The following is a 12,512-nucleotide window of genomic DNA, read 5'->3' on the forward strand; positions in this document are numbered from 1 at the left end:
GTAATAGCTCTATCTATAGGTCTAAACATGTACTCGTCAACATTGAAGATAATAGTTTTCGCTGTAGGTCTAAATTTCTTTTAATCAACATTTATGTTAAAAGCTCTAGATATATGTTTAAACTTATGTTTGTCAACATATAAGTTAATAGCTCTAGCTATAGGTTTAACTTCTGCTTGTCAACATTTAAGTTCATAGCGTTAGCTATAGGTTTAATCTTCTGTTTGTCAACATTTAAGTTATTAGCTCTACCTATAGGTCAAAACTTCTGCTCGTCAACATTTAAGATAAAAGCTTTAGCTATAGGTTTAATCTTCTGTTTGTCAACATTTAAGTTAATAGCTCTAGCTATTGGTTTAAAGTTCTTTTTTTTAACATTTAAGTTAATAGCTTTAATTATAGGTCTAAACTTATGCTTGTCATCATTTAAGTTAATAGCTCTAGCTATTGGTTTAAACTTCTGTTTGCCAACATTTAAGTTAATTGCTCCAGCTATAGGTCTTAACTTCTGCTCGTAAAAATTTAAGATAATAGCTTTAGCTGTAGGTGTAACCTACAGATATCTACATTTAAGTTAATAGCTTTAGCTATAGGTTTAAACTACTCTTTTTTAACATTTAAGTTAATAGCTTTAGCTATAGGTTTAAACTTCTCTTTTTTAACATTTAAGTTAATAGCTTTAGCTATAGGCCTAACCTACAGATGTCTACATTTAAGTTAACAGCTTTAGCTATAGGTTTAAACTTCTCTTTTTTAACATTTAAGTTAATAGCTTTAGCTATAGGCCTAACCTACAGATGTCTACATTTAAGTTAATAGCTTTAGCTATAGGTTTAAACTTCTCTTTTTTAACATTTAAGTTAATAGCTTTAGTTATAGGTCTAAACTTCTTGTTGTCAACATTTAAGTTAATAGTTCCAGTTATAGGTCTGTTACGTCTCCGTTTGTTAATTAATTTTCCGTAACTTCGTTCCGACGAAACTTAACCGACACAAGTTCTTTACTTAATAAAACTGGTTTATTCTTTCCGAATACAACTTTACCGATACACTTATTCTCAACAGTCGCGTTATAACAAACTATAATAACGAACGAATGTTAACTACAACAATACGTCTCTCTCTGACTGCAGTTCAATTACTCACTATCTATCTACACATTACCTTCCCTTCTTTTATATACCAACGTAACCTATTTCTAGTAAGAACTTGAACATTCGACAAAAAACATGATAGTTCTAGAAACGTTACGTCACAGTGTCATGTGACTCGCTGACGCAACAATATTAAAGGCAAGAGTTTGAAATTGATAAATTCACTAAGAAACAAATAACATAGTTGATGTTCTACGATAAGTTACTGTAAAACGTATTAATTCTATTGAAGAAGTTGTCAGTATGTTTTATATTTAAACGTTTGAAAATAACTTATCGAACATAAAGTCTTTGGACAGTGAGTGTAGTTTAGTGAATTTATCCAATTTAAAAAATAATGCAATGTTTCGAGATGTTTAATAACACATAGTGTTTCCTGCTGGTTGTTTTTGGCCGCAAGTGTGTCTTGATCTGGAGTATTAAGGTTGTTTTCTATTTTTTATTAAACTGTTTAAAATCCCCGAAGCATGCACTACAAATTTTAAAAGATTATGGAGAATTTTTTTTTTTACTCTTAAGTTCATATGGAAATTCGAAATACTCAGACATTTTATATTCATGATTTTAATATTATATTTTCGTTGAAGTAATTATCTACCTAATTCTTTTTAACAGTTTATACTTTATAGTTAACTGTGATTCAGTTGTGTACCTACGTAAATGTCTAATTAATATTGATTTCTTTATTTTTTAAACACATTTTAGGGAGTAATTAGGTAGCAGGTTGAACAATTTATAGAGTTTAATAGTCATAGGTGACGCTTATATTTGAATCGACCAGAACAGAACATTTTAAAAATGTTTTTTTTGGTAGCGATGCTAGCGAGAATTAATACGAGAATGTCGTATAGTAAATTAGGGATATATTTACAAGTTACAAGTGTATGTTCATTTGTTATTAAGGTAATTGGACAAATATTTTATCACTTTCTGTTAATATTACACACACACAGAGAATAATTTTAGTATTACTATTATTCTCTTAGCATAAGAAATTAATATACTCACACTCAGCTTCTGAATGATTATTCATTGATTTATTTACTGGAGTGGAAGTGGAATAGTGGAAGGTAAACATTATGAATTGAACGTGATTCTGATATATTATTACATTATGTACTTATAGTGATAAGAGTATATCATGTTCAGTTCAGAAACAGATAAAAAGCAGTTTACATACGTGTAGTACAGGTATATAAACCACGTTTTATCTGTTTCATAAGGTAAACTTTTGATTTAGTCATGACATATTCTGGCTATCAAACGTTGTACTGTAGTGTTAAACTTGTGAAACTGAAAGCTTAGTTAGACTTGGAGAGAAACTAAGTTGTGTGCTATAAAAGTATAAAACTTTATTAATAATAGTATAAACAATGGCCACTGTGAATATGTTACTAGAAACTAACATTTTCTTGTGCTGTTCTGTCATTCTGCATAGAACAAGTGTTGTTAGTTTTATATATTTTATTTTAAATTATGATTTCTAATTACATGAAAATTCATTATAATTATTATAAAACTTAGATTCGATGGTTGGATTAAATTAAAGATGAGTGTATGGAGGTAATAACTAAATAAGTTTAAAATTAAATGCAGTAATTCCTATAGAGAATGGCAGAAACCTTTTTAATGCAGATTTTGCTAATTTTTTCTTGACATTTGGGTTTCAAAATCATAAATTCTTAACTTTCTTGTTTCAGAATAATTTAGTTCTTTTTAAAAATAAATTTAACTTATAATGTTACTATAATAATTTTTTTTACCCTCATTATTGCCAGTTTAAGTGAGTTGACCAATAGCAAATGGAGTCTGTTCTTTTGTCTTCTTGTCACATGTTATGGGGGAATCATCTTATTACTGGCACAGTCATTGCAAGTAGTAGCTGCTATGTAGCACTAACTATCAATAATGGACAAGACATTGGTGTTTGGAATTTAAAGGTGGCAGTTAAAAAGGTATGTACTTATCTTAATTATCAAATACATTTTTTTTTCAATTTTTGCACACTGTACTTTCACTTAAAGTTAAAAAGTAAGAGAATAATCTTGTGTGTAAAACTACTTACATTATACCTGTCAAATGTCATGCAATTACATGCTCTCTTTCTGTGATATATAAATCTCATGCATTTTATGTGAAGTATGTCAAAAATATTTTTTGTTAATTAAAACTTGAGTTGATTTTTTCCATTCGCCTATGTTCGACTAAATTCACTTATTTTCGTAAGCCTAAGGCCATGTTCCCTGGTCAATTATCAACATCACTCAACCAATCACAACCTAGCTTTTATATGTTGAAATTTCAATATGCCTGACTCGGAGAGTGAAGAGGAAACTTTGTCACCCCAGGCCCCACCCCCAGATGAATGCTTTGCAGCTATGGTGCTTGGCATCGCTGTCAACACAGAATCCCACTTTCTCCAAAATCAATTGCTTGAGAGCTCTTTTACATCATTCACAATGGAAATGTCTTTCAGAACCAACAAAAATTTAACCAGGACCATTTCCATGCCAATTTAGAGATTAAAAAATATTCTCTTCACGAAGAAAAAAATGAATGCGAAATTTGAGAGAAATCATATAATTTTTCACAAATGTATTTTGTAATTTCTTACCTTCATGAATTATTTTAAAAAAGTGGACTTTTTGGAAATTTGAAAAAATGGAAGCTAATTTCAATGTTTTACTTTTATGTTTTAACAAATTACATAATAAAGCAATATACCATGATTGATCCTAACTAGTAATAAAGCAGCCCACTATTGCCTCACTGTTAAGTCTAAGAACTTATAACACTAAACATTGGGTTTCAGTACTTGCAGTTGGCACATCAAACTGGTCATAGCCCATTGTGTAGCTTTTGTGGTTAATAATCAATAACACAAAATATTTTTCAAAATTACTTGAGACACTTGTTAAACATGGAACAAACCATTGGAGTTTCATTAGGAATTAGACTATTGTGGATTGTATAAAAGTATAGCTCTTACATAATCTAGTGAAGTTTTCTTCAATGAGATGTAAAATTGTGAAGTTACATTTATTAAAACAAATTTTCTGCCTTGGATTTATTGCATTTAGATAAGAAAAAACAACAACATATTATGAACTAATCTTGGTGTATTAAATACATGTGTACATTAAATACATTTTATAGCCACTCTTACTTGTGGGACATCATACCAATATCACTGCAATGAGTTTTGTAACTTCAGAGAGTGCCTCAGTAAACCTTCTGTGCTCAGCTTCTTCTGATAATGTTATCCTCTGGTATATGGAAGAGTTGGAAAAGATGACAGAAAATGGTAAAACTGAAAATGCTTTTGACATTAATTTTTGTGATTTAATCAAAAATAAATGCTTGTTTTTAGAATGTAATAAAATAAACTGTGTATATCTTTGCGAATACAGTATATGTGTGTGTGTAAATGTATGTACAGCATCAGAAATAATGATAGAAATTGAATAAAGTAGATATAAAATGCAAATATTATGGGTTTTCTCCCCCTCTGTTCTATGAAAATAAATTGTATTAGAGTACAATCACGTGTTGATAGCTTACAGTAATTGCCTTTCATCCAATCAAATGATGCCACCAACATAAAGTGTATAAAATTTCATGTACAGAGAAGCATACTATTTCTATCACTCATGGTTCCAGGACAGAAATTCCGATACAGTACATTACCTCCACTCGTATAAATAGCTATTCTTGTTCATTTTTATGCATGCCACAAGCATTCTATCTCCCCTCCATTGGAATTGACTGATTCCAATGTGTCTCATGCAAATCATCATGTGTCAACCTCCCCACCAATAGGAATGTGACATATTCTCATGATGCATGTGACTCCTTCTATTAAATTCTACTGAACTATCACTTTTTGTTTAGCAGTACTTGTGTTCAGATGTTTTTTCTTTTGGTGCTCTTCGTGTGAATTGTGATTTTAATAGTTTAATTGCTTAATTGGGATTTCTTCATTATTATTTTTTTCTTTACACTGAAGGAATCTTTTAATTTAACTTAATTTTCCAGTCTTTATTTTTTTTTCTTCTCACACTCTCATATCTTATATCAAACACTTTGATTTGATTTATGTTTTTCTACAATGAATTCTGAGGTTCATGTTCTCACATCGGGTGTTATACCTCTAGTACTATTTTTGCATTCTGCAGATGGGGGAGACCCATCGTTGGATTTCTCTGCTATTATCCATCATGAGATTGATCATTATATGGTTAATCCACTAATCCTCCTAAACAAGTCAAACCTGTTCGGGCTGATGAAGATTTGATAGCCTTTTTACACCACCGGATTTCATCTTGTTTTTCCCTACCCCTCCTGCAGAATCAGCTAGGCCTAATACGACATTTTTCTACATGATTTCTCATGTATGTTATGTTTTATCCAATTCCCTGTTTTTCTATGATTCTCTATTACTTCCATATTGGCTCGTTTGTCCCCTTCAGCTCTCACTTTACACATGTGGTTTCACTGTAGTTGGGATTTTCTGGTTCTTGATGTGACCTTGTCCTGGGTACTTTTGCCACCTCTTTCTTTTCTGGATTTTCTTTGGTGATATGTTTTTGTTCATGTATCTGTGACTTTGGAATCTCAGGTAATCTGAGCATCAACATTCAACCCATTCTTCTTTGGTTGCACATTTATTGCAGCTGGAGCCATGACACATCCCTATTCTTTTCCCATCCTGGTCCTTATTTACCTTTGTCCCCCTTCCAGAGGTTTCTCATCTTGTTGTTTTATTTATTGTTGATGGACATGTCACCAACTGTACTGGAGACTAATCAGAGGGTTCTGATGTAGTGGGAGCTTGACTATATTATTATCCTTTGGCAATATTTCACTATAGTTCCATGGGTTCTTTGGGTTTTATCAGAGGGACATGTCATCCAATTCGTTTCACCACCTCCTTTGTCCTTGGTATCCTTTTCCTTTCCCATGACTTGGTATCCTGCCACCAACTTGTTTGTCCGAGGCGGTACAAGATTTTCTGCATGTACAGGCCATTGCACATGTTCATCACCTTTCTCCAGGCTATTTGTTATCGTTGCCCTAAACCAGAGACTGGTGGCCTCTATCAGGTTTGTTTCGCCTCATTCTAATTTTCAATCTGCCCAATTTTACCTTATAGTCATTTCTCACCCTTAGATGGCTTTCTCTCCAGGTTTATTGATAACAAAGAGGAATGTTACGAATTCTCATTTGCATATCCCGTTATTTTGTCACTTGTGATACTCTCTACGGGGTGGTTTCTCTGTTTCATGCACAGCCCTTCAGACTAGCTTCGGCCCTGTATGTTTTTTCAGGCATTCAGAGCATTTGTTCATCACTTATATGCTCTTGGGTTGTTCTTTCTTCTTTCTTTTGTTGACTGGCTACTATTTGCTTGTTCCAAACAGGAATCTGCCTGTCACCCTTATCAACTGCTCCTGGAGGCAGTATTATGGGCTGTTAATCCAGTTGGAGAAATCATTACTGTGACCTATCCAATATCTTGCCCATTTGGGTGTTTTTCTTTTTTAGCACACATCTTAATCGGGCCCACCTTCTCCTCTTTGACTTCATTTATTGGGTTTTCAGTTTGTTTACAGATTGCAAAGTTTTATTGCTTTTGAGGATGTGATCTTCCATGGTAGCCTGAGCCCGTTAGGTCAAGCTCATATGTGGAATCTTTTGTGGGCTTTTCACAACCAGTGGAATTTTGCAGAGATCCTTTGTTGGCTCTTATTACCCTTCCTCCTATCCTTGTTGTTAATCAGCATTGATGGTTTATATGACTTGCATGTTGGCTAGTATCCCCTTCCTCCTCCTCATACAGTTTTCCACATTTCAGGGATGGGGCCATGAGTCGATCAACTGGAAGAAATGAGGTTTTTAATCTGTTACCAAGAGGTTTTGTCCTATTAATGTCTTAGAGCTTCTTGCTGTAGGTAGTGATTTGGTTAATTTTATCCATCTGACCAGAAATCATCTGGTAATGATTCATTTTGACTTCAATCACCAGGGTGGCATCCATTCCTCATCTCTCTGTATTCATACATTGGATCTTATTTTGGGGCCCATACATTGATATTCCTATCATTGCATGTTCTAGGTGCTTTCGCTCTTGTTGTGGATCAGATTTCTGGCCAGACAACATTTATCCGATGGAGTGGTCTCTCAATCCTTTTGTTTTCCTATGGCTTTGTCATTAGTGGGGTATTCTTCTCATTGATGCTTTTGCTACATCCCTTAACCACAAATTGCCTTGGTTTTGGCCTTTGGTTCTTTGTCTTCTTGCTCTGGCTGTCTATGTTTTCAACCAGGATTGGACCTACACATTTGTCTATCCTCCCATTCTCCTTCTTCTCCAGGTGATTTCATTCATCCTTGATACTTCATGTTCACTCCTTCTGATAACTTTTTCCTGGCTGTCTGAGCTGTGGTTTCTATAGCTTTGCCAGCTCTAACTTCCTCCTCCATTACCTTTTCCTCTATCTACATCCCTTCTTTGCTATCCTCAATCACTGGTGTTTCATCCAGACCTCCTTGTCCTCACTCTTCATACCTGTTTTTTCTCTGGTCATTGGTGAGGTGATCTGGCTTCTGACAGTTGGCCTCTTTTCTGGCTTGTTTCATTCATCCTCCCTACATGGAAGCATCTCAACGCAAATGGAATTTTCCCATCATTGGTTTCTGGGTCTAGGGTTTTCCTCTGATCAACCCACTGTTCGTTGTCATGTGAATTTCTTCTCTTGATATTTGGATTGGTGTTCTTTTGTCTCCTCAGTCTTGGATTTTCGGGTGGTCCTGTCCCACATTTTTCGTTTTTCCCGATCTTGCAAGTATTTTCCTCTCTTACACTTTACCTATGGACATGTCTTCTGGATTTTTCATCCGCTATGGTGGGCTGTCCTTATGGATGGGATTATTAATGTGGTCCTGCACTGCCTCATTTTGCTTACATTCAAACCACCCTCCCAGTTCTCCATGTTTCACCTTCCTTTATGTCTTCCTTCCTTCTCCTATCCCTCTGTGGATGTCAGTGGCTTGTTTATTGGCCATCAATATCTCACGTACTCTTTATCCTTCTACACATCTTCTCCTTTCTCTGGATCATTTTCATCCCTCACACTTCAGCGGCTCGTGAGGATAACTCCTCTGTTTACATGCTTGATTTGGATAGACTTCTATGTCCTGTACCTTCTCTTCTCTATTATATTGGCTACATGGTTTTCTTCTGTGGTGTCTGTTCCCACCTCTTTATTCCTTGGCAACCGTCCTCTGTTTGTGTTCTTTCTCCTACCTCCTTTGCCAACTAGGTTTGGCTCTTCAATCGATTGGCTTCTTCCTCCTTATCATTTTCCTCATATACTTTGTTCTGAGTGTCTTCTCACTATTTGCATTGGATTGCAGTTTTCTTCCTCTTCAGGTTATCGTCTTCCACCTGAAGCCATTCTAGAATATCATAATTCAGTAAGACTTTGACTGAGTAACTTATTTTTTTTAGTTTAGAGTACAACTAATCAACATAAGTTCTCACAGATGTATTACAAATGTTTATATTCCTCCCTCATTTATATTCCATTAGTGTTGTAGGTCATGGTGGAGGTAATTGTGGATTATTATAGTTCTTTCCCTCAATGTTAATGGGATGTTAATGATCTTGAGGTGGTTCTGGTCAATTTCACTTTTGAGGAATATGGTTTACCTTTATGTAGACATCTTTTCTATACCAGATGTCAGGTTCCAAGATCAATCTATATATCAATTTATCATATTCACATGTGCCCCATTTATAAGTCAGTGGGGTACTAGATTCCCTCCAGTCTCATGAACTTGAGGTGAAGATAGTATGATCCTCTTTATCACTCCCACCAGATGGCTGGGTTTTGGATTGTAGTTAACTTGCTACTGGTATGATCCTCTTTCCTACCCCCACATGGATGTCGGTACCCAGTGGCCTGAGTTTTGGATTGTAGTTGACTTGCTACTGGTATGATCCTCTTTCCTACCCCCCCACATTGATGTCTGTACCCAGTGGCCTGGATTTTGGATTGTAGTTGACTTGCCGCATATGGTCTGTCATGCCCTAACCCCTCTACACCTTGGGGCACATCCTTTTCATTTTACCCACTTATATAATTTCTGGGATAGAGTTTCATAAATATTGCATGGTTTGGATCACTATCCGACCAATTGGATGTGCTCCTCTGTTTTCCACCCAGGCAAAAAATATACTTGGTTTAGAAGTGGTGCAGTTTCCCACATCAGATCTTAGAATCTGACTGTCTCATCTTAGGAAGTGTCCTTCAGATGCTTTCGAAGGATACTTCTTTCTTTCCTTCGCACTTGTCCCTTGACCTATTCAATGTGGGAGTCTAGCTATTTATGTGAGTTGGAGTAATGTACTGTATCAGAAGTTATAATTTTTCCCACACTGAAAATGTAATTCTGATAAGTACTTACCTCCCCCTTCCTTCCACTGAAAACCAGTGCTTCCATTTTGTGCCAAAACTCGAGGTGATAGTTTGGTAGAATTGAATAGAGGGAGCCATATGCATCGTGAGAGTATGTTGCACTCTTATTTTTGGAGGGTTGACGCATTATGATTTACATGAGAGACGCATTGGAATCAGTAAATTCCAACGTAGAGGGAGATAAAAGGCTTGTGGTATGAGTAAAAAATAGCTATTTATGTGAGAGGAGGTAAGTTCTTGTCAGAAATATATTTTCAGTGCAGGAAAATTATAACTTTTACATCACTTTTGTTGGTGAAGGTTTCTCTATATGACAGATTGACCTTTATTGAAAATGAGGAAGGTACATGAAACCAGTACTGGTAAATAATAGAAGTAGTTAAGATAGAAAATCCAAACTCTTAAAATGTGATGTAAAATAACTCAGGGTATGCTGTTTATGTGACACATGACAATCTAATAGAAATCATACGAATGACCTAGCTGTATGTACAGTTTGAATCTTGTATCCAGAATAGTAAGATGCATGTTAGCACAAAAATGACCTTTGTGGATGTCTAGCTGCCCTTGAAATAAATATTCCAAAATAGAAATAGGAAAATATCTTCTTTTTTCAACACTTTTTATAAGACTAGAAGTGAAGGAAGGTTAAATGATAGGTTAATCTGGCAGGAATTATGTAAGTTGTATGTAAGTGTATATAAGCTAGAAAACTGATGTAACATAGACGTGCATCATTTAATCTGTTGTAATGTTCTAATAATTACTGACAAAAGTACATAAAAATTCAAATGGAGATAATGGAACTATAAAAGTCTGAAATATTTTAAACTCTTCCAGGTCAACCTCTGAAAGGAAAAGTTTTAGTTTCAGGACTTGGACATGTGTCATACTGTTGTTTGAACAGGAATGGTTCATTAGTTGCACTATGTTGTGCAAGAGTTGTTCTTGTTTGGAGCACTCAGGTACAGTAGTTGGCTTGTATGATTCTACTAATTGTGTCTCGTATTATGCTTAGAGCTTGGCAATATAGTAAATTAACTATGTATAGCGATTACTTCGATAAGTGTCACATAGACTAATCAATTAATTGAAATTATGATTAACCTGTTTAACTGAAATTAGTATTTCCAATTATTAATATTTTCAATTATTCCAATATTTGGTTAATTGAAATTATGATTATCATGAAAATAATCAACTATTGGAAATTAGTGTTTCTAATTACTAATGCTTTCAGTTATTCCAACAATAAATGTAACTCAAAGTTACATAATGGGCTATCTGTGCTCTGCAAATTTTAGCTTTATAAGTTATTGTTTTTACGTATGGCAAAGCTACTAAGGCTATCTGCCACTGTTACTAATTTTGAACTGCTTACTAGAGGGAAAGCAAATGACTAGTAACACTTGCCACCTACTTTTATTTATTTATTTTTTTCTCTTTTGAGCTGTTTATTAGAGGAAAGGTATCTGTATGTATGGCAGCTTCTGTCTAACCCTTTTTTTACTTTTTGAACTTCTGACAAAAGGGAAGGCAACTAGCTGGCAGCATCAACTACCAATCTTTTTTTTTATTTATATTAATTTTCTGAACATATGGTTTAAGGAACAATATATTAATTGATTAATCAAATATAATTGATCAATGAGGTTATAAATTAATCAAGTAGCAAATATGCACACGAGCTATATCTGTGTGTAAATGGCATTCCACAGATTTTATATTGGTAATGATGTATATTTTCAGTGAAATCCTGTATACCTATCTAGAGACACCTTGCTTCACCATTGTGTCCTACCTCTCTCTTCAGTGGGATTTTAGATGACCAAGTTCGATGTGACAGATGCCTAGCTTCATATTCCAATTGCCCCAATGTCACATTGTTTTTTTAGTTTGTCCACGAGGGTTCTATCTTCACTTTTGGGCACTGCTGTTTGGTCTTTCTTCAGCTTCATATGTGTTTTGTTGAGTGGTATGCTCTTTTGTGTGGGTCTTTGCTGGGTCTTTGACTAACCATTACATGAATGAATGGCTACTGCTTGCCTCTTCCCATACTCTGTCAGTTACTCACACCTACTTACTTCTTCGGGAATCTGCTTGGGTGGGGTTTTTCATCAAGTTGGAGAAGTCCTTTACTACTCCCACGCAGTATCTTATACATTTGGGAATTCTCTTCAATTACCATCTTGGTTGGGCCCAGCCTTTTTCACTTGGCTCTGGGATAAGGAGCAGGTGGTCATGAAGGGCCTAACTTCTCCTTCTCTCTGTGTGCATGAGATTCTATCTCGTATGGGGATGTGGGCTTCCTTAGAAGCTCTCATTCCCTTGGGTCGGGAGCACATGCATTCCCTTCATTGGATGCTTCTTGACTAGTGGAACTTCTCCTGTGATCCCTTGGACCATCCCATCACCTTTTGACCTTCAATCAGAGCTGACCTTGCTTGGTGGCTTGACAGGGATTTGACCACTTAGGGGGTTCCCATTCCTACACCTCATCCCAAGTCTCATCTATTCATAAATGCTTCCTTGGTTAGTTGGGGGATTTCCTTGATTCCCTAAGAGATTTTGGTTCTGTGGTTAGTCTAGGAGGCTACTCTCCATATCAACATCTTGGAACCTTTGGCAGTTCATTGGACTCTGTATGATTTTCTTCTGCTCCTGTGGGGGCGGGTGTTTATGGCTCATTCTGACAATTTCATTGTCATTAGCTATATCACCAAGCAAGGAGAAATGAAGTCCAGATCTTTGTGTTTTCAGACTGGATCTCCTGTACTATGACATGACAGTTCTGGGGTGTCATGTTCCCAAAATTATGAATCTTGTGGCTGATTGCTTATCCCATCATAACCAGGTTTTTCCCACAGAGTGGTCCTGTC

The 12,512-nt window shown here is 35.4% G+C and overlaps 1 protein-coding gene across 6 annotated transcripts in view; it reads left to right on the forward strand.

Moving 5' to 3' along the window:
• Positions 1 to 1,948: 1,948 nt before the first annotated feature.
• Positions 1,949 to 12,512, forward strand: part of LOC111088508 (WD repeat-containing protein 27-like) — a 75,915-nt gene continuing 65,351 nt past the window's right edge. For 2 of the 6 annotated variants that reach the window (XM_022398853.1, XM_022398855.1), the window contains exons 1-4: positions 1,949 to 2,056; positions 2,932 to 3,108; positions 4,310 to 4,457; positions 10,474 to 10,598. In XM_022398853.1, coding sequence (XP_022254561.1) covers positions 2,956 to 3,108; positions 4,310 to 4,457; positions 10,474 to 10,598 — 426 coding nt within the window. In that variant the 5' untranslated portion in view covers positions 1,949 to 2,056; positions 2,932 to 2,955. The other 4 variants (XM_022398854.1, XM_022398856.1, XM_022398857.1 and 1 more) reach the window with 4 other exon arrangements.

Source organism: Limulus polyphemus, unplaced genomic scaffold (genome assembly GCF_000517525.1).
Source record: "Limulus polyphemus unplaced genomic scaffold, Limulus_polyphemus-2.1.2 Scaffold3909, whole genome shotgun sequence".
NCBI lineage: Eukaryota > Metazoa > Arthropoda > Merostomata > Xiphosura > Limulidae > Limulus > Limulus polyphemus.